General features: G+C 50.3%; 1 protein-coding gene and 1 long non-coding RNA gene across 2 annotated transcripts; one reads left to right on the plus strand and one right to left on the minus strand.

Moving 5' to 3' along the window:
- Nucleotides 1-435: 435 nt before the first annotated feature.
- LOC135981996 (uncharacterized) lies at nucleotides 436-21,603 on the plus strand. The gene is made up of 3 exons (XR_010599194.1): nucleotides 436-845; nucleotides 1,494-1,700; nucleotides 21,333-21,603. It is a non-coding gene; the product is annotated as an uncharacterized LOC135981996 (long non-coding RNA).
- On the minus strand, nucleotides 6,338-19,463 carry LOC135982116 (L-gulonolactone oxidase-like). Its single transcript, XM_065587359.1, has 3 exons — nucleotides 19,435-19,463; nucleotides 14,478-14,568; nucleotides 6,338-6,663 (listed from the first exon to the last, which is right to left on the minus strand). Exons 1-3 carry the CDS (start codon nucleotides 19,446-19,448, stop codon nucleotides 6,535-6,537), a joined length of 234 nt encoding a protein of 77 aa, XP_065443431.1. The 5' UTR covers nucleotides 19,449-19,463; the 3' UTR covers nucleotides 6,338-6,534.
- Nucleotides 21,604-22,020: the final 417 nt, after the last annotated feature.

The following is a 22,020-nucleotide window of genomic DNA, read 5'->3' on the forward strand; positions in this document are numbered from 1 at the left end:
GTCATGAGGGACAGGACGGACTCCCAAGCCTTAGGGAATTCACTCCCACGATGACAAATGGAATCTGTCCAGAGGGAGAGATTATATCTGTGTGTGTGTGTGTGTACATGCATTGTAGCCCCTTCCCCTTTATTTTAAGTCCCCAGGACATTTGCTTCCCTTCCCCCCTCCTCCCAGGCTCTCTTAGACACAATCTGCTCCTGCTCGGGACGAGCTGTGCACTGGAAAGGCTGGTGAATAAATCACGACGCTCCGGTGCTTTACAATCTGGGGCAGTGGCGCCGTTAGCCCCCCACAGAAGAGGAGCCCGACTGAAGCCGGAGTTAGCGGATCTAGTTGTAAAATGAACCCTCCGTCCCCAGGCCCCGAGCCCCGCACTGCAGCCAGCGCTAACTGGATGATTCCACCGGTGCCTCCTCCCCCTACTCCCTTCATGGCGTCAGGGTCTAGTGTGAGCGCTGGGGAGATCTTCATCACTCTGGCCAGTGCTGGCTGAGATGCAGCATCCCTGAGCAAGGCGGCCACTCGGCCAAGGCGTGAAACCGCCTGGACTGGAGAGATCCCAGCTAGGACCACTTCGTTCCTGGAGCACTGGTCAGTGAAGCTGGAGAGAGGAGGAGAAGGGGAGAATAGCTCAGTTTGCTCCAGAGCCTGTGATTCTGCTCACCAGGGTGTTGATCAGCCCCTGCTGCGCGGTGGGGGAGCGGTGGGGCTGTGGACAGAGCGGGAGGCTTTCAGTTCTGATTGCACAAAGGAACTTTGGTTGGACAACACTGAGCAGGGCTCCAGCTGGCATCTTCCTTAGCCAGCCCAACCCTTCCTCCTCCCCGCGCTTCGTCCGACAGGTAAGGGGTCTCTTTCTGATCTTGGCAGGTTCGCTAGGAGAGAGCTGCTTTCACAAGAGCACGCCCAGGGAGATGATATGCATGTGCTTAATAGCAAAAGGGCAGCTGAGCAAAGCTTCGCCCGCAAACTCAGCGATGAGGGGAGCAAAGGGACTGGAAGTTTTCTTGCTGGTGCGTGAAGTTCCTTTTAAAACCCTCCTACAGCTGCCTTTGAAATCCAGACACGAAAGACATGGATATATCCAATGAAGCAAACTATCTGCTTCACTGTACAGCCTAGCTGTTATTTTGTACTGTGGTGGCCTTTGAGCTCATCTTTAGCAGAAAGGAACCACGCACGATCTTACCGTTTTCATTCAGAAGATTTACACCGGAGCACTTGAAATACACATCTGCTCACAGCCCTTCATGGTACATATTTCTGTGCAGACGCACACGCACACACATGCACACACGCTCTGAAACCTGTCTGAAGTAGAGACGGGCGCACTATTCAAACTGAACAATTGATGTTGTTGAATGTTATTAAAGTCATCAAAGAAATTATCCAACAACTAACCAGCTCCATGATTAGCCCGTCCCTCCTAGGATAAACCACCCGGTAGACGAACAGGTAAGTGACAAAGAAATGTGGCTCTTCATTTATAGGTGAAGCAGAATGGCCCCAGACTGTGAGCGTTTGGGAAGCTTTAAGGTGGCTGCATAAGACAAGGAGTTGCTGCCTGGAAAGGAGACGAGTGTCCAGAGAAAGCATCCTCAAATGTTCCTGCTCACAAGGGACACAAGAGAAATGGAACCTGGCTGTTAAAGGCGAGCCGTGAAGAAAAGGATCTCTGCAGGGCGTGCGGCTAAACGGTACGTACTGATTTATTACGCACAGTTCAGCTGGAATTCCTAGACGATAAAGCGAATGATGCAATGTGCAGAATTACTCAGGTTGGTAAATGTACCGGTGTCCTTAGGGAACGTTTCCATATGTATAGCTAGATGCGTGTACGTCAAATCTCTGCCTCTCGCACATGAATATGGTACACATCACAAAGTCACACATCCCTCATTCACATACACACGTCACATCACACAACACACATGACACATGGCAGGCGCGAAACACCCAGCCACACATTACTCAAAACAGTCACACAACACCCATATGACACATACCAGCCACACAATGCCCATCCATGCACACATTACACATCCCAGGGACACAACAGCACATATTACACACACACACACACACATACAAAAGTCACACACACACAGTCTCTCACAATCTTAGTTTCATAGATTTTACCTTGCCTGGACCTATGTATTTCTCCCTCTGCTATTATTTATCTATTTATCTCTGCAAAGTCTTCAGCTATTGTGTGTATACAATACTCAACTTTCTTTTGCATCACATTGTATAATTATGCCCATAGAGATGGAGTAAATGCAGACAAAGTCCATTGTCTGGGCCTGGCTGGCGACTCGTGGCGTGGCACATCTTAGGTTCTGTCTGCACTGCAGTCGGGGCAGCAGGGGGCGGCATACCGAGCTAGCTTGCTAAAAACAGCGGGGTAGCCGCTGCGGCCCGGGCGAGCAGCCCACGTACGTCCCTGGGGCCCGGAGCACGACTGTACTGGAGCGCTAGCCGGTGCTGCCACCCGCGTCGCCGCCGTTATACGGCTCCAGCCGAACTCGCTCAGGTGTGGCTGCGTGTGCGGCAGGGCGGAGGGACCCCCAGAGAGCTAGACCCTGTTTAAAAAGCAAGTACCTGCCTCTCTCCGGTGCTTCTCCAGTCCCTGCCTGACCGCAGTACTCGAGCACCTCAGAGTCTTTACTGTATTTATCCTCACAGGGCCCCCCGAGGCAGGGCAGTGCTGTGATCCCCACGGCACAGACGGGGAACTAAGGCACCGAGACAGCCTGAGAGTGACTGTCCCCAGTCACCCGTGGCAGAGCAGGTCGCCCGATTCCCAGGCTAACACCCTAACCTCGGGCCAGCCAGAAGGCAGGGACAAAGACCCACATCGCAGGACCCTGCATTGTTCCTGCAAGGGAGAATGTTCCTGCTCTTCCTCACAAGATCCAGTGTCTCCCAGCTGGGAGTCACTGGCAAGTCAGGCTTCGGCTCTGGCAGCCCCGGTGATCCACCCCCCGGATGGCCAGTTCTCCTCCCACTTCTATACCCAGCAACTGCAACCAACTTCGGTTCTGTCTGCCAGGAGAGAGGCTTTAGCACATGAGAAGTGATTCTACCCTGTACCAGAAGGGGAGGCCAGGCTAAAGGAAGCTGCCCCCTGCTTTATTCCCAGGGTCCATGTGTTTGGTCTTGGGTGGTCTTAGGTATCCAGGAGTCCCCCCAGGGATGTCCCAGAAAAAAAACCTGTGCAGCAAATCCGCCAGTTCTGCCGTAGCCTTGAGAGGCTCCATTTGAACCTTCAGCATCTCGTGATACTTATGGCCGGGACAGATATTGTACATGGCAGATAACTACCCACGTTGCCCCTCTCCAATCCCTAAGAGCATGGTGCGTATGTGGCACGCTGCACAGGCATTGCTAAGGAACGCAGCACGGTGCTGGCCAAGAGCCAGGCAGCCCCACGTCAGGGAGTAAATACACGTGACAAGGAATCTTCCCTCTGCCTATGCAACGCCCTGACTAGGGAATGGAAAACTAACAGGGAAAGAAAAGGATGAAGCTGACGGTGCCTCCGGCTGTGCCGGCATCTGGACTGATCAGAGGGGGTGGGACTGACTGATACACAACCACCCCTTTTTCCTAGAAGCCGGGAGCGTGGGTGTAATGCCTGGCATTTCAGTCGTGCCTAGAGCGTGAACCAAGACTCGGCAGCTCCAAGAGCATGACCCTCACTGCTGAAGCTAAAGGAATCCCATCCCTTGCTAGGAGCGGGAGCCGTCAGACATGTCCTGGCACATGGGCTGTAACACGGAACAGCTGGCTACACCGCTGCAGAGACCGGCTGGCTCCTTGCAGGAAGGACGGTGCAGTGGGAAGAGCACGAGCAGAGGCTGCGGGGGAGACCTGGGTTCGACTCCCTCCTCTACCACAGGTGCTGTGTGTGCTTGGACAGGTCACTGAGTGTCTGTGCCTCAGTTCCTGTCTGTACCATGGAGATCCCAGCCTCCCTGGGGTGGTGAGAGGATAAACCCAGCGCAGATTTCCAGGTGTGCTGATCCCGTGGGAACAGAAGGGCTATGGAAGAATCTTACACAGAAGCAGCCGGAGTTGGATCCAGATCGGACGGTTCACAGCGTTTAGACCCAAACTCTGAGGGAGCAGGAGAGGGTTCAATCTTAACGATCCACCAGGATCTGGCCCGTCTCTGGTGCAAAGGAATAGCTGCTGCCGCTACTCAGCGTTCACCCTAGAGCTTTAAAACCCACCTGCACGGGAGGGTAAATGTTAGTCTGTAACCCTGAGCCTCCTGCAGGAGGAAAATCATTGCGATGCCGCATTCTGACCTTGTTCTAGCTTTAGCTCACACAGTAACGCTTGTGCCGGGGAAGCGGATTATTCACTGTTATAGTGGAGCAAACAAAGACTTTGATTACAACAGAGGAACTCGGATCCACTGACACTGGTCGCTGCGCTGCACTAGCACCTCTTAGGACAATGAAGAGGGACCCCCCAAAAAATGAGATATTTAAAATCCCACCTCCAGTTCCTCCCACCCTCTTGTGAGACGTTAAGCTCTGCACATTCTCCCTCCCATCCAGGCCAGTGACAGGTGATGGTCCCTCTGGCAAAGCAAGGCTGAATGTTCGTTCCTCTACAGAAGCAGTGTGGTCTAGTGGAAAGGGCACTGGGCTGGCACTGAGTAGATGTGGGGTCTGTTCCAAGGTCTGTTGCTGAGCCACTGTGTAACCTGGGGCAAGTCACCTCATCTTTCTGTGCCTCAGTTTCCCTACCTAGTCTGAGGACAGTTTCAGAGTAGCAGCCGTGTTAGTCTGTATCCGCAAAAAGAACAGGAGTACTTTTGTTAGTCTCTAAGGTGCCACAAGTACTCTTGTTCTTTCTGAGGACAGTGGCACTCAGCCACCATGGTAAAGTGCCTAGAGCTCTCTGGATGAGCAGGTACCTAGCAAATCTCCTCAGTACCTAGGCAAATTCTGCATCAACCCATCAAGGCTGTTCCTGAACAGAAATTCCCTGTGTTGTTACTGAAGAAGCCTGGAACATGAGATTCTGACTGCAAAGAAGCGGTGCCACCCGCTCTCTGGATGGGATGTGCCTTCGCTGGTTTCTCTAAGATTCCTCTTGCAAAGCCCTGCCACCCAACAGCAGTCTCTGAGAAGCCGCCCGATCGCCGAGCAGGCTAATTGCCCGACTATACAACAGCGGCCCCTTCATTGCTGCTAACTTGCTTGGGCTCTCATCTTGTTTTCATGCACAGCACCTTCCCAATTAGCTTTTACATCTGGGAGGGGAAAATAGGTCTTGTAACAAATCCACTGCTAACCTGGACTTCAGGACTGGCACCATGCTGCACTGCACAGACACTCAGAATTTCACATTGACATTTCAGATCCTCCTTCTCCAAGAGCCCAGACCAGTCTGCTCAGAGGGAGGATCTCCCTTAAATATTTACACTATAGGGCTTGTGACACACAGTATGGCAGTTCTCAGTCCATCCAGCAGAGGGCAGTAGTAACACATACACACACACGACAGTTCATTACAATATCAAGGAGTTATCTTACGGTTTGTGGTTTAAATTGCTATGTACCAGCCTCTGCCAGTTTTGGGTGCCCCTTGCCAGTGTACTGTTAGAAAGCTGCATTCATAGACTGGTGAGAGGCTCACAGATCGGGGGCAGAGCCTTAGGGGGTACAGGAATCCCTGCTATATGATGCAGAGAAAAATGTGCACCCACCACTTTTCCCCTCAATGCTTAAGACTCTGCATCTCCCAACACCTCAGCTTTGTAATTGCTACCCAGCCAGTAGTGATCTGAGCCTCCCAGACCCTTGGGGAGGTGGGGAAGGAATTTTGCAGCTCGGGAACACATAGATGAAGCCACTTGCCCAAAGCCACACAGACGGTCTGTGCCAAAGCTGGGAATAGAACCTAGATCTCCGGGTCCTGTGCTTCAACACACTCCCTCTCCCCCTCCCTCTCCCCCACGCTGGCCATTTTCTCCTGACGCTTGAACCTGTGACCTTGTCCTTAGAGATGGGTCTGGATCCGAACACCCTGGACTCTGGGGAAGCCAGGCTCTGAGATACCAGAACCAGCCACCTGTATAATAGAGCTAAAGCTGTCTCCTTTCAAACCCAGGCTAGAATCCACAGAACTCCTGGCATGCAGATAACGCCCTGACCAGCACTTTCTCCAGGAGTGGCACCTGGCCAAGCCCCCCGAATCAGCACATGATCCGACAGGACAGAGCCTACAGACTGTTTCCATTCACTGTTGGTTCTTTATTGATGTGTTCTCTCTGACAATGCGTTCGGAGCTGTACAGGACACTAAATGAGGACAGTCCCTGACTCAAGAGCTTCCAACCTCAGAGACGGAGACGGGACGTGCTGGAAGCCGAGAGAGATAATGGTTGGGTTCTAATCTGGGGGACATCATGGAAGGAGCAAGTCTCACAAGGAGCATTGTCCATCTCTAAAGGACAGAGCACGGGAGATGGGCTGGCGAGCTTCATTTCTCTTCTCCAGTGTCCCGTCCTCCCTCAATAAAACACCTTTTCCAGGTACGCGTTCAGGAACATGCCGGTGCGATCCAGCTCCTCCCGCATGGTGCAGAACTTCCGGAAGCCGGGATACATCTTCTCAAAGTCCTTCCGGGTACAGGTGTGAGCCTACGAGAGAGCGACTGTGTCAGCGAACCCTCCGCCCACGAACACTGAGCAACAACAGCAGACGTGAGCTCTCTGTGTGTTCGTCTGGAGAGATCTACAGGCGCGTTCACTGCCTGGGGACAAACACAGCAACAGAGTCCCGACCCCAGAGGCTTTACAATCAGGCTGGCTCCATCTGGACAGGAGCAGCACAGGGTGGTGTGGTTCTTACAGGTGGAAGGTCTGTGACATCCAGGGGTGGCCAGAACTAATACATACTGTAGTAAGTGAAGGCAACATGGTAAAGGCCTAATGAAGGCCCAGTATGAAGCCTGAACCAAACTAAAGTAATGGTCAAGGCTTTGCTAGCATAAAAAGCAAAGTTAAGCTGTGAGCAAGAGGCAGGCCCTGCTCACAGAAGCTGGCAAGGAAAGGGCTGATGTTGCAGAAATACATATTCATTTAGCATAGTTACAGTATAAACATGGTACCAAGACATACCATACCGGAACATTCCACAGATAACTGGGAACAGACCGACCCATCCCAATGACAGGGGCAAAAGGGTAAAATGATGGATAGAGATGTTTTGATCGAACCAACAGGTACAAGGTGCGAGGCGGCCCCTTACTGCATAGAGGGGTTGTACTTTGTTACGTAGAGGGGTTGCACCTCAATACGTCAGGAGTGATGTGTAACTTGTTTGTACTTGTGTATAAGAATGTGTCCCTGGGGTGGTGTCTTTGTCCGGCCACGGGGGCAGTGGAAAGTCCCGCCACTGAGCCGGGTCCTTGCCAAGAGACATCTATTAGTAGTATGCCCGGTAGACTAAGTAATCTACGGGGAACTGCAATTGTGTCCGAGATCGCAATAAACCTGGCTGAGGTGCCTTTGTATCTTAGTAGACTCTGTGGTTATTGGGGATTCTCGTCGGGTCTGCTGTGTCAGCTATCTGCGCAGAGCTGGGGCAGCACACAGAGGGAACACACGCACGCAGCCGAGTGATATCAACAGGAGAAAGCAGAAGCACCACACCGGTAGCCTCTCACAACACTGGTGACCCCGACCGCTGATCTGGTGAGTAAGCAAAACTGCCGTGGTAGGAATCGCGATCTAACATGGCAGTAAACCTCGAGCTAGGGAACCCCCTTATCCCCTCCCTCATGATCCCCACGGAGTTTGATGATTGTTGGACCCGCTGGATTGCCAGTAACGGGGGTCCATATGAATTTAAAAAAGAGAGTGGGGAAACATGGACTGGCTTATGTAGAGCGATGGTAGAAACCGAGGCTCTGAGAAACAGTAATAAGAGTAAAAAAGCAAGAATTTTGCAATTGATGTCTCTGGCAGTGAGATGGCTCAGGCAGCATGCTGGAATGCTGGCCAAACAAGTAACAGAAAAAACAGGAGAAGTAGAAGAGGTAACCCGAGCAGTTGAGCACTGGAAAGCCCAGGCTCTGTTAGCAGGGCAACAGGCGGTCCAAACTCATGATATGCTCGAGCAAGTGAAGCAGGAAAATAAAAAATTGGAAACAGCTGTAGAAAACCTGCAAAAGCAAAAAGTACCGTCCCCTGGGGTTCAATGTTCTTCGAGCGCTTTTATAGTGCCTGAGGAGTGGGGACAGAAATGGAAACAGGTAGCTCTTGCCAAGTTAAGGGATGGAACATGGGACAGTTGGGATGGATGCTGCAATGGGGACATGTAGAATGACTCTGTTAAAACATCCGGCCTTGACCCATGGGCAGGGGCTACCGCACCGCAACCGCCACCGTATGATGCAAGCCAGGTTTTGGGCAAGCCCTCCCCGAAACCTAGATCATTTCCAGTAAAAACAGGAGAAGTGGGGGAAGATGAGACTATAAGCCCTGGTGAAAATCATATTGCCCCCCTTACCCTTGATAAAACCCCACGCACTCCCTTAAATAGTCCCCCCACTTTAAGGTTATGGGATGCAGTGGAAACTGAAGCAAAAAAATTAGCTGACCATTTAAGAGAGCCATGGCCCCGTCGTGCTTATGCAGACAGGGAAAAAGATCACGAATATAAAAGTGCCTCCCACAAACCCCGCGTGAGCGGCTTAACAGCCAGGCTCGACGCTTTAAAGATAAATGAACTAACTGCATTAGCCGGAGCTGTTGGACCTCCCCCCACTGACAATTTCAATGAGTTTATGGCATGGCTCCATAAAGGCGAGCAGTTACTTAAAGCAGTAGGAATTGACATGTTGCAGGAACCAATTCTGGTACAAACGCTTTTGGGGCCCCTCAACTGTCATACCCTTGGTTTTGATGATGATGTTGCACAGATGCTTAAACGTGTAGTGCAGAAGCACTTTAAGTTATCTAGTGAATTAGCAACCCTTAAAGGGATGGCCAGGTTGCCAGGGGAGGCTCCGGCTAAGCTGGCAGAAAGGATTCAGATCTATCTTAGATTATCAGCAGGGGTTGCTAACATGGAAGATTTGAAGCAAATTGTTTTGGAGGCGCTGCCTCCCGGTGTGTTAGACTGGATGAATGCTTGGTGTGAGAATGGAGGTAGAGCGGTACCTTGGGATGAATGGATCGCAAAGGTGGAAACGGCAGTTAAACAGCAGGAAGGAACTCCTGTCAAGGAGCTGCGTACTCAATTAGGACAATGGAAAACAGAGGGTCCTGGATACTCTCCCCGTAGTCGTGGCCGGGGTTGGAGAGGTCGTGGATCAAATAGAACGAGAGAAGGTGATAGAGAGAGTGCGTGGGTACCTTTTGGAGTTTTGAAACAGGAAAACTCAGATCTTAAAGGAGAGATTGAAAGGCTGCAGGCACAGCTGCAGGCGTGTATGATTGGAAAGGAATCTCAACAGGAGAAGGATAAAACAGTGACGAAGGTAGCTAGGGCGACGGTCCTGGCAACTGGACTGAACAACCCAATCGCTACTGATTTAGTGGCATAGGACAGCCCTATCCACGACTCGGAATGCATTTTTCAGCAACCCATGACAGTCAATGTCTGGGGGCGCCCCCATTTAAGCATTCGAGTCGGGGAGGGGCTAGTAGATTTTTTGGTGGATACGGGGGCTAGAATTCCTATAGTAAAAGATGACTTTAATCCATATCCCACTGGAGAGTCGGTGCAAATACAGGGGATATCTGGAACTAATCAGACGTATAATGTTAAAACCCTTCCCCTCCAGTTTGGAATGCATACTATTCAGGAGAAGTGTGCTGTAACAGGGAGAGAAAATCTAATCGGGGCACAAACAATTAGACGTTTGGAATTGGTCTTGGATTTTCCCAATATGTGTATTAGACAGAATCTCACTGTGATGCAGGACACTAATAATACAATTCTAATCCCTATGGGACTGGCCACACAGACAATAAAAGCAATAAGACCCAAACAACCGCCTCCTGCACCAAAAGGTTGGGAGAGCTGGTGGAGTAAAATTCAAACTGTCTGGGCAGTAGATTCTCTAGACACTAGTAAAATGCAAACTTCTGTTACATTAGAAGGAAATACACCTCCGTTTATAAAACAGTACCCAATACCTCAAAAAAACAGAATAAAACAGAACAAGAACACGAAGAAAACAACCAAAAAGAGATACAGAGTTTACAAAAGCTTCAAGCAAAAGATGATGCAATCAATCAATGGATAGCTGAATGCCCATCACAGTGGCAGGGTGTTCCCTTAAAGAAAGAGGGAGAGCTTATTTTAGCTAAACCAGACAATGACTGGGTTATAGTGATCCCACAGCAATTGAAATATCTTTTGTTAAAATGGGTACATGGATCACTTACGTGCAACATTACCCCACTGTGCGTCTAGTGACGGAGACTGGCTCAGAGATCAATCAGGCATGCTGTACAAAATTTAATGGATGGTGGCTGTGTGAGTGCTATGCCAAAATTGATATTAATGCCACCAAAAAAGGCTGGGCACGGCTGGTACAAAAGGAATTGGTTAAGGAGGTGGTGCGCATTCAGGATATGGCCTGTGCCATAGGGTACTACAATTTCTCTATAGATGGTAACACCTGCCCTGCAAGTGAGGCAGGATTTTGTGTACCAGTCACTGGCACTATCCAAATAGGAGCCCATGCCTTTTGGCCAACAAAAAAGGGTAAGGCTGTCACTGAAACGGTCATCATTCATGAACATCTGCAAAAGTTACTAGTTGATCTGTTTCCACCTGTAAAGTTTTTACAGTTGGACGTACATGACTTAGTAACCAGGACAAAGGAGTCCCTAATACCAATAGCCCACTTAATACAACAGCAAATGCGTGAAGTGGACGAGGTTCAACAGGAAGTGGAAACACCCTGGTGGGCAATCCCCGAGGATGTAACTTTACACCCAGTAGTTCGTACTCTAAGCATCATCCTCATGGGAATCCAGGCCCTAACTGTGATAGTTTTAATAGGAATGTGTTGCTACATGATCCGTCAAACGAGACGCGCCAAGTTACAAGGTCGAGTGAATAAGGGAATGGAAATGGCAATCAACACTGCGATTGTACACCCAAATAGTCATTTCACAGAGTAAGGAGTTAAGGCACAAGAATTAAATACATATATTCAAGCATGTTTCATTTATCAGTAAATAAGTTGTTTCATAGAGTAAGGAGTTAAAATATAGTAATTAAATCTATATATCCATATATATTCCCATTTAGGAATAGATAAGTTAAGATAAGTTATATATGTCATGTAATTTTCTACTCCGGGCATAGTTTATATGTCCCCACAAAGCCCTTGATAGATATCCGAGAGACTGCCAAACCCCACATATGTGTGGTCCCGGGCCTAACATTCCCAGGCCCACCATATGAGATTGAAAAACTAATTGGATCATAAAAGCTGTCTGCCAGTCGTACGAGGGAATGTGCAGACTGGACAGACGGATGGGGCATGAGTGTATGGATGGTAAAAATAGGGTAACCACCTCACAGTGTTTAGCCCACTGGGTTATCTTCAGTCCATGCATTATGCTTTTCCGGGACGATGGGTAAACATCCTCCCCTTAAAAAAGACAAAAAGTGGGGGAATGTAGTAAGTGAAGGCAACATGGTAAAGGCCTAATGAAGGCCCAGTATGAAGCCTGAACCAAACTAAAGTAATGGTCAAGGCTTTGCTAGCATAAAAAGCAAAGTTAAGCTGTGAGCAAGAGGCAGGCCCTGCTCACAGAAGCTGGCAAGGAAAGGGCTGATGTTGCAGAAATACATATTCATTTAGCATAGTTACAGTATAAACATGGTACCAAGACATACCATACCGGAACATTCCACAGATAACTGGGAACAGACCGACCCATCCCAATGACAGGGGCAAAAGGGTAAAATGATGGATAGAGATGTTTTGATCGAACCAACAGGTACAAGGTGCGAGGCGGCCCCTTACTGCATAGAGGGGTTGTACCTTGTTACGTAGAGGGGTTGCACCTCAATACGTCAGGAGTGATGTGTAACTTGTTTGTACTTGTGTATAAGAATGTGTCCCTGGGGTGGTGTCTTTGTCCGGCCACGGGGGCAGTGGAAAGTCCCGCCACTGAGCCGGGTCCTTGCCAAGAGACATCTATTAGTAGTATGCCCGGTAGACTAAGTAATCTACGGGGAACTGCAATTGTGTCCGAGATCGCAATAAACCTGGCCGAGGTGCCTTTGTATCTTAGTAGACTCTGTGGTTATTGGGGATTCTCGTCGGGTCTGCTGTGTCAGCTATCTGCGCAGAGCTGGGGCAGCACACAGAGGGAACACACGCACGCAGCCGAGTGATATCAACAGGAGAAAGCAGAAGCACCACACCGGTAGCCTCTCACAACACTAGTGTGATTTCTGTTTTACTCTTGCGTGTGCTCTAGTGGTTACTGCTACTGGTGTTGGTTCCCACAGTGCACTCTTAAGGGCTGCCTCCTTAGCTAATATATCTGCTTGTTCATTTCCCCCCTGTAAGGGTTCTTTTTTGGTATGAGCTTTTATTTTGACCATTTGAATTTTTTATACTGTTGTGACAATTTTTCTATTTGTTGCCAGAGGGCTTTATGTTTGATCTCTGAGCCATCGGTTCTTGTAAACCCCATACTTTGCCACCACGGAAGATAAATAGTGGTACTCTTAAACACATAATCAGAATCAGTTCCTATTACGTCGGGGTCACCAGTGTTGTGAGAGGCTACCGGTGTGGTGCTTCTGCTTTCTCCTGTTGATATCACTCGCTGCGTGCGTGTGTTCCCTCTGTGTGCTGCCCCAGCTCTGCGCAGATAGCTGACACAGCAGACCCGACGAGAACCCCCAATGACCACAGAGTCTACTAAGATACAAAGGCACCTCGGCCAGGTTTATTGCGATCTCGGACACAATTGCAGTTCCCCGTAGATTACTTAGTCTACCGGGCATACTACTAATAGATGTCTCTTGGCAAGGACCCCGGCTCAGTGGCGGGACTTTCCACTGCCCCCGTGGCCGGACAAAGACACCACCCCAGGGACACATTCTTATACACAAGTACAAACAAGTTACACATCACTCCTGACGTATTGAGGTGCAACCCCTCTACGTAACAAGGTACAACCCCTCTATGCAGTAAGGGGCCGCCTCGCACCTTGTACCTGTTGGTTCGATCAAAACATCTCTATCCATCATTTTACCCTTTTGCCCCTGTCATTGGGATGGGTCGGTCTGTTCCCAGTTATCTGTGGAATGTTCCGGTATGGTATGTCTTAGTACCATGTTTATACTGTAACTATGCTAAATGAATATGTATTTCTGCAACATCAGCCCTTTCCTTGCCAGCTTCTGTGAGCAAGGCCTGCCTCTTGCTCACAGCTTAACTTTGCTTTTTATGCTAGCAAAGCCTTGACCATTACTTTAGTTTGGTTCAGGCTTCATACTGGGCCTTCATTAGGCCTTTACCATGTTGCCTTCACTTACTACACATACAGTGAAACCTGCCCTGAAACCCCCCTGCCTCAGACACCTTTAGGGACATCTCCCGTTTTGTAAACCAGGTCTGCGGCTCATTTCCAAGCCCAGCCTTGAGGAGTCCACACCTGCATGGTAAACCCGGGCTTACAATTGCTGTGCCCGGGTCTTCAGTCGTGCTAATGTGTCCACGCTGCACAACATAGACCTTCTGACTCCGGTCCACAGCTTGTCCTGGGTCCCCACTGCACAATGGCAGGGGTTGGACCCGACTCACAGCAGGACCTGGGCTCTGACCCACCCCCTAGCAGGGTCCCTAGGGCCCAGGCTCTGAGTGCTTGGTGTGTGGACGGAAGAGGGACTTGGTCTCAAACCTGAACCAGAGCCCGGGCTCCGTGTGCAGTGTAGACAGACCCTCTATGCCTGAAGGGACCACGTTTGCCCTCACGGGTCTAGACTGAAAGCTGAAGCCATGCCACCCCTTCCCCATCTCTCCTCAGCCCCATTGCCCTAGGACGATCCTCACCTACCGCCCCTCCTTGAATCTAATGAGGCCTTTCCCTGCCCCCAGAGGGACAATGACTGATTCATGCCATCCCACCCCTGCCCGGCCCCTAGCCCCCACTGTCCTGTATATGACCTCCTGTGCTCCTCACAGCGAGTGAGGGGGCTGGGAACCCGCAGCAGTGGAGATAGGGCATGGCAGAGAGGACAGGCCAGAAGGTTCCCAGATGAGCCGGATCAGGACTCTGCCTCAGCAAGCATCTAGGCCGGCCCTACTCCACCCTCCACCCCCCCGCAGCCACCCTCCTTGTTACCCTCAGAACCTGGAGTGTGAGTCCCAGTGTCTAGTTCACAGGGTTAAAGAGCAAGGGCTGGGCTCAGAGACCTGCGCTCTGATTCCTCCCTGAGCCCACGGGCCAGGCTGCAGCGGTACCTTTGCCCAGTGCGGTCGCCCCCCAGCCTTCTTCATGACGCTCTCGTAGGCCAGCCAATAGTCCAGCCGGGGCACGTCCTTCCCGTAGGGCCTGAGGGCACAGGGCAGAGTCAATGGCTAGCAGCTGCCTCCGTCCCCCTTCACAGAGGGTTTCTTTGGCATTAAGACGACAAAGGGGGCACATGACACAAACTCATTCACCTCTTACATGGACTGGCCACTGGGGGAGACAGAGCTACCCCTCGCCTTCACAGAGGTTATGGATTCCCCCACTGCGGGATGCTCATGGGGACCTACTGGAGTTTGAGTTCTGCAGCCAGCCCTACTCGGGCCAGCAGTGGGGTGTGAACCCGGCACTGTCGGCGCTAGAAGCAGCAGCCGCGGCCACGTGAGCTCAAGGACTAACCCCAGCTGGGTAGGGCCTGCGGTAGACTCTGCTCCAGCTCCGACTAGACGCGCTCTGTCTCCTAAGCCTGGGTTAAAACGGAGCCCCGGGCACCTGGGGTGAATGTCAGGAAAAGCTTCTTGGGAGGGAGATGGTGGATCTCTGCTGTGCAGTGTCCCCCGGGAAAGGGCTGGAGACCCATCGCTTGGGACATTTAACATCAGACCGGACAGAGCCACCATCTCGCTGCTGGGCCTCAAACCGCCCTTCCCCACAGTGGGGCGAGCTCAGAGCCTGACCACATCTCCCCCTAGCGCTGGAAGGGCAGGGGCTGGGGGTTGAGATTGAGGGGCACCAGCAGAGCTGTGGGGGGGTGCCCAGGGCTGGGATAGCAGGAGGCTGTGGGTTCGGACTGAGGAGATCAGCAGAGTTCTGCGGGGTGTGCCCAGGGCTGGAATAGCAGGGGGCTGAAGGTTGGGCTGAAGGGCATTGGCAGAGCTAAACCCATTGGCATTGGGGGGAGGGATAGCTCAGTGGCTTGAGCATTGGCCTGCTAAACCCAGGGTTGTGCATTCAATCCTTGAGGGGGCCATTTAGGGATCTGGGGCAAAATCAGTACTTGGTCCTGCTAGTGAAGGCAGGGGACTGGACTGGACTTGATGACCTTTCAAGGTCCCTTCCAGTTCTAGGTGATCGAATAGAATAGCTGCGGGGAGCAGGGCTGGAAGAGTCAGGGGGCTGTGGGTTGGGGCTGAGGCGGGCTGGCAGAGCTGAGGGGGAGCAGGGCTGGAAGAGTCAGGGGGGGCTGCGGGTTGGGGCTGTGGCGGGCTGGCAGAGCTGAGGGGGAGCGGGGCTGGAAGAGTCAGGGGGGGCTGCGGGTTGGGGCTGTGGCGGGCTGGCAGAGCTGAGGGGGAGCAGGGCTGGAAGAGTCAGGGGGGGCTGCGGGTTGGGGCTGTGGCGGGCTGGCAGAGCTGAGGGGGAGCGGGGCTGGAAGAGTCAGGGGGGGCTGCAGGTTGGGGCTGTGACGGGCTGGCAGAGCTGAGGCGGGGAAGCTTTCATAGCTGCCTGCACCATACTTGGCTCTAGCTGGCATTAAAATCCCTCCCTTTTGTGAGCGATTGATGTGCGGCGTCGTTATCAAAGAGAAGATACTGCGAGCTAAGCCGGGACCAGAACCACCTTCTAGCCTCTCACCACCAGCAGAGCTGGTCCCTGCAGAACGGCCCCTCAGGCTAACAGGGAAGCGATGCTGCTGAGTTTCTGTGCAACACTGGGGAGCTCAGCACAGCTCAGCGCTTTTAACTCTCAATCGCTGTGCAAGTCCCCACGCTAGCTACCATGGGATCCTACTGATTAACAAAGCGAAGAGTGTAATGAGACCACAAAGTACAGCTGGGAGCCTGCTAACAGGCTTTGTCATTTCCCTGTTTTTTCACCTGTAGTAATGACACACAGTAGCTCTGGGAAACCCTCATGCTTCAGGGCATAAGCCACCCTCTCACTCAGGTCAGGAAGAAACTTTCCCCACGGGCAGGGTATCCCACACAGTCACTTAATGAGACAGGTCCTACTCCAAAAGCTTACCATCTAAATAGACAAGATAGACAAATGCTAAGAGGAGAACACGGAGGCACAAAGGCACGGCAGCATTGCTCACACGCTTGCTTTGTCCAACCCTGCCTGTGGGCAACTGATTGTTCCTTCCTAAATGGAGTACTTTGCATTTGTCCTTATTGAATGTCATCCCATTTACTTCAGACCATTTCTCCAGTTTGTCCAGATCATTTTGAATTTTAATCCTGTCCTCCAAAACACTTGCAACCCCTCCCAGTTGGTCTCTTCTGGCCTTGGAATCTATGTCTCTGGGACTCTATTCCAGGATAACTCAGACAAGCCAAAGAGAAATTAAGCCTCCCCCATGTCATATACACTAGACAATCTGCAACTGAAGCTGAATTATTCAGCCTGTCAATGGGATAGCGGCGTCCCTGGCGTGGCTCCTTTTCAGGACTCGTCCTCCGCTGAGAAACCAGGCGTCAGAAAGGGTGCAGGCCATCAGGGCAACCCACCGGGGAAAGAGACAATCCAGGGGGAGCGAGGGGAGGGGCAGACACTAGCCAGATGGAAGCAATACTGAACTGCGGGGGAAGGAGGCGAGGGTGCAAGACCGGCTTACGCTCTGAGGGAACTGAAACAACTTGGGAGAAGAATAGCAACAATGGCCTTGATTCTGATCTCCTGACGTCAGCGTGAGAGAGGAATAACGCCGCTGGAGTCACTGCAGCTGTATTGGTGGAAGTTCAGAGGCAGGCCACGACTGAGCCTGGCCCTTGCTTTTGACCCTTGTGGGGTCACGTCTTTTATCGTAGAATCATAGCAACATAGGGCTGGAAGGGACCTGAGAAGTCATCAAGTCCAGCCCCCTGCGTTGTGGCAGGGCCAGGTAACCCTAGACCTGCCCTGACAGGTGTTTGTCCAGCTGTTCTGAAAAACCTCCAATGACGAGGATTCCACAACCTTTCGTGGAAGCCAGTTCCAGAGCGTCACTCCCCTTGGAGTTCGAACACTTTCCCGAATATCTAACCTACATCTCCTTTGCCACAGGTTAAGCCCATGACTTCTTGTGCTACCGCCAATGGACATGGAGAACAATTGATCGCTCTCTTCTTTATAGCAGCCAGTCACGTATTTGAAGGCTGTTATCCATTCCCCACACCCCCCCCAGTCGTCTTTTCTTAGAAATAAACATGTCCCTTTTTTTAACCTTTCCTCATAGGTCCGGTTTTCGAAAGCTTTGATCAGTTTTTGTTGCTCTCCTTTGGACTCTCTCCAATTTGCCCACATCCAGGAGCAGCGCCAGGGTTTTTGGCGCCCTAGGCGGGGGTCCTTCCACACTCCCGGTCGGCGTCGGCAATTCTGCGGTGGGCAAGTCCTTCTGCACGCCCGGTCTTCGCGGCACTTTGGCGGCGGGTCCCGGAGCGAGTGAAGGACCCGCCGCAGAATTGCCGCCGAAGACCCGGAGCGCGGAAGGACCCCCCCACTGCCGAATTGCCGCCAAGGGCAGCAAAATGCCGCCCCCCCAAATCCTGGCGGACATCAGGAATGGTAACATACTTAAGCCAGTAAGTGAAAGATTTAAAAGTCACTATCATTGAACAAAAAAACTTCCGAAACAGACTTCAAAGAGAAACAGCAGAACTAAAATTAATTTGCAAATTTAACACCATTAATCTGGGCTTGAATAGGGACTGGGAGTGGCTGGCTCATTACAGAAGCAGCTTTTCCTCTCCTGGAATTGACACCTCCTCATCTATTATTGGGAGTGGACTACATCCACCCTGATTGAATTGGCCCTGTCAACACTGGTTCTCCACTTGCGAAGTAACTCCCTGCTCTCCATGTGTCAGTATATAATGCCTGCATCTGTAACTTTCACTCTATGCATCTGAAGAAGTGAGGTTTTTACCCACGAAAGCTTATGCCCAAATAAATCTGTTAGTCTTTAAGGTGCCACCAGACTCCTTGTTATTCCAGAAGGATGTTCTCAATGAAAGAGAAGTCAGAAAAAAACCTCAAGAATGATTCAAAGGTTAGAAACCTGCCTCTTAGTGAGAGACTCCCCGAGCTCAATCTCTTCCGCTTAATGAAGAGAAGGTTACGGGGTGACTCGGTCACCGTCTCTAAGTACCTACATGGGGTGCTGGGTGTTAGGATAGAGATATTCAGGCCTGTCTGCAAAGGCCTATACTTTAAGAATTTAGTTGTATTCTGATCACTTAGCTAGTTATCGAGGTAGAAAAAAAGTGATTTTAATTCTTTTTTTTATGTGCAAGGGACAGTCTGAGGCTCTGGTCTTAGGCTAAGTGAGGCCTTCGGCTAAGCAGCAGAGGCAGCCCTAAGCTGAGAAGTGACCGGTCACATCCTGGATAAATGGATAAGGAAGAACCAGGGCCCATACCAGGAGCAGCGGTCAGCCTGGGATGAGATTAAAAAGGAAATGGATGCAGTGTTAGGGGACCCAGAGGGATGGGGGGTGGCTGAGGAGCCCCCCCTCCTTTGGTATCTGGGTAGTGGAAGAAGGTCCCTGCCCATGGGGACTGGATGCCCTCCAGGGAAAGGAGGCACTTCAGCCCACTTGTGAGAGGTTTGAAGTGAGGGCAGCATTATGGGAAGCTGCCAGTAAACTTTCAAGGTTGGTGCTGTTTCAGCCAGGGCTGCTGAAGGGGTGTAGAGTAGTTCGGGTGGTTAAAGATGATTTGGCCCATCAGGGTTTAGAGTCAGAAGCAGAGTTAACAGACCAGCTTTAGAGACAGGAGCTGGGACTTGGTCCTGGGGAAGTGGAGGAAAAAAGAAAAGGTTTCAACCTGAAAAATGGCCGGGTTTCCAGGAGCAGGTAACGACCCCCACTCTTCTCCCAGAGCCAGGCTGAGAACCTGGGGGGAAGGGTTCCCAACTGTTCCAACCCGGGGAGTCTACTCTTGGTTCAGCGCTAACTATATCCTTTTCTTCTTTTCCTTCTTCTTTCTCTCAGTTTACTTAATTTGCTGCTGGGAACCTGTACTTTAAACTGACCTGACCGACTTCATTGGTTTCTTTCCACCTCTTCCCCTCCTCTCCCCCGGCCTGTCCACACTTTTGTTTTTCTGAAGTTTTAGTGGAGGGGACTTTGGATACTTTTGTGAAATGTTTTTGGTGGTTTGTTTTGTTTGGGACAAAGTACGACGGAGGTCTGCTGTAGTCCACTGGAATTTTTGGAGGAACAGATCCATGGGCAACCATGGAGACAAATGTTTTACTGCCTTTTGAACAGTCTCAAGGTAAAGACAGCAAAGGTTAAGGCGTCTGTGTGGCAATAATTGTACTTGGTGGCTGAGTTGTTAAAAACAAAGTGCGCTACCTTAAAAAACTAAATGTAGGAGTAAGTAATTTAAAAAAGTAAGTAAAATGTTACAAATACCTTTTGAAAAATTAATAATACAGGGTTTGGAGGAAAGGAAACATTTGGGAGTTGTGAAAATCGTACAGGTAACAGTTGTGGTGTTACAAGAAGCAAGTTTTTGGTTTAATAATAAAACCCAGTTCTATAAATGTAACTGTATGTGCAACGCTGTGCAATCACATTGGATGGAAGCTTGGTAATTCAATTATACAGGGGGTCAGGAAGAGTGGCTCCTACCACCACGATGCTTCTGTCCCCAGAAGCCTTTACAGCTATTCTGAGAAAAAATGGGCCCTTTTCCCACAAAAATGGCCTATAGGGGACTGCTGCAGGCAGCAGGCGGAGAAATAATCTAATCAAATTATTTAACTATTGGGTAATGTGATCAAAATCACTAAAGGAATGTCAGGGGTTTCTATTGGAACTTAACTTGACTGCCCCTGGCTGTCTCTGGTTGTACAAGATGGGAGTGTAATCGGGGTACAGTTGTGTAAAAAAAAAAAAAACAAAAAAAACTAATCACAGTGCAAAAAATGTTAGGCAAAAATAGTTTTGTGCATGCATAGGAAAAGGAAAAGGGGAGCAATGATGGGAACACTGAGCCTTCGGGGGGGCTCTGGGGGATTGGACTGTCGCTTTGGTGAGGGTGCATGAAAACTCGGTGGGCACGGGGGTGGGGGCCGTTACACCTTGTGTAAAATTAAAAGGGCTAATATAATGTTATGGAGGTTAAACTATTTCCCAGGACATGTGCAGTGTATATTGGAAAAGAGGTAAAAGAAATGCAAACAAAACGTTGTACTTAATTAAAATCCTATTAGGGCTCCAAAAGAAGCCACAATAAATTGTGCTTTCTTTTTCAAATCTCTGTGTGTTTTAAAGCAGGAGATGAAAGTGAGAAGTAATGAGAACTCTGGTGGAAGTGAAATGTGTCCCTTTTAAGACAGTCTCTGAGCTGCTGATCGCTTTGGATCCAGAGGCAAGCCAAGAAAGCCTCTGTGTAAATGCAAATTACCTAACCGATGGGGGAAGAAGAAAACTACCCATAAGTAGCAGCACAAAAAATTTGGAAATAATAAATCCATCTGGTCAGCAAACAAGCTACTAGAAGACTCAGATTATGGCCCTCCAGAAGAGGGAGGTGAAAAAACAAGTCAAGCCTGAAAATAAGGGGGACAGGTTAACCCTAAGGGGTGTGGGTGGGGGTGTGTGTGTACAAAGCCAAAATCTAAAGCTGTCTCTCAGCTATTACCTGAAAATAAACGTAAAGCTTGGTACAGCAAAAAAACCATTGCAAACCTGGTCTGTTGTACAAGAGGGGAAACTGAGGCACGCCACCTCATAAATTTCATAAATGACCAGTGAGTGGGGTAATTCACTAGCCTGACTATAAAAGAAAATAAGAACAGCCTAAAGGTCATTCTGTTTTTCCTGCAATTAGCAAGGAAATTTGTAAAAGGAATTGGTATTATTATTAAGCAATAATCTGTCCCCACCAAAGGGGGTAAAAATTGTTTCTTTTGTTTTTCAGACACTCTACAAGCATGCTGGCGTCAGTGAAAGAATAACCCAGAATACTATGAATCTGTGTTTTGCGTTGTTTGTCTGAGGTGTGTGTCTTGTTGCTAGCATGACGTGGGTGGGGGATGGCTTCAAAAGGCTGAGAGGGGTGGAAAATGTGTACGAAAACGCAAAATGCTCAACGAGGAGGCCAGCACCTGTGTAACAGCTACCACGGTACCTGAAAATAGAACGGCAACTAAAATGATGCTCGCTAAAAGTTTACCCCAATAAACATCAAATTGTTTGCGCCTTTGAACTTCGGGTATTGTTGCTCTGGTCATGCAAGAAGAACCAGGAAAGTAAAAGGGGAAAAACATAAGCCCCCTAACACGGGGGAGGGGCTGTAGGGAGCTGAGGGTCTTGCTCACCTCTGATGCGTGCAGTCCCTTTGTGATGTCAGGACCCGCCTGGTCCTGGCCCTTTATGATGCGTCACTGGAACAAACAGCCTCTCGGGAGAGATCCAGTGGCAGCACCAGCAGGGAGCCCAGTGTCCAGACCGTCCTCCCCAGCACGAGGATGGGGATCACGCAGAGCTGGTTCTGTGCCTGCTGGGACAACCCCTGGGTGCTGTACACCTGCGTCCTTCTGGTCCTGGTCATCTGGATGGCCATGGCGACCCAGCAGAGTTTCTCCAGGAGAAGCAGGCTGGTAGGA

This window comes from Chrysemys picta, chromosome 3, assembly GCF_011386835.1.
Source record: "Chrysemys picta bellii isolate R12L10 chromosome 3, ASM1138683v2, whole genome shotgun sequence".
Classification (NCBI taxonomy): domain Eukaryota; kingdom Metazoa; phylum Chordata; order Testudines; family Emydidae; genus Chrysemys; species Chrysemys picta.

Coding starts and splice junctions, on each gene's coding strand:
- LOC135982116 (XM_065587359.1), bottom strand. Junction 6,664..14,477: donor GGCGACCGCACTGGGCAAAG/GTACCGCTGCAG, acceptor GCTCTCTCGTAG/GCTCACACCTGTACCCGGAA.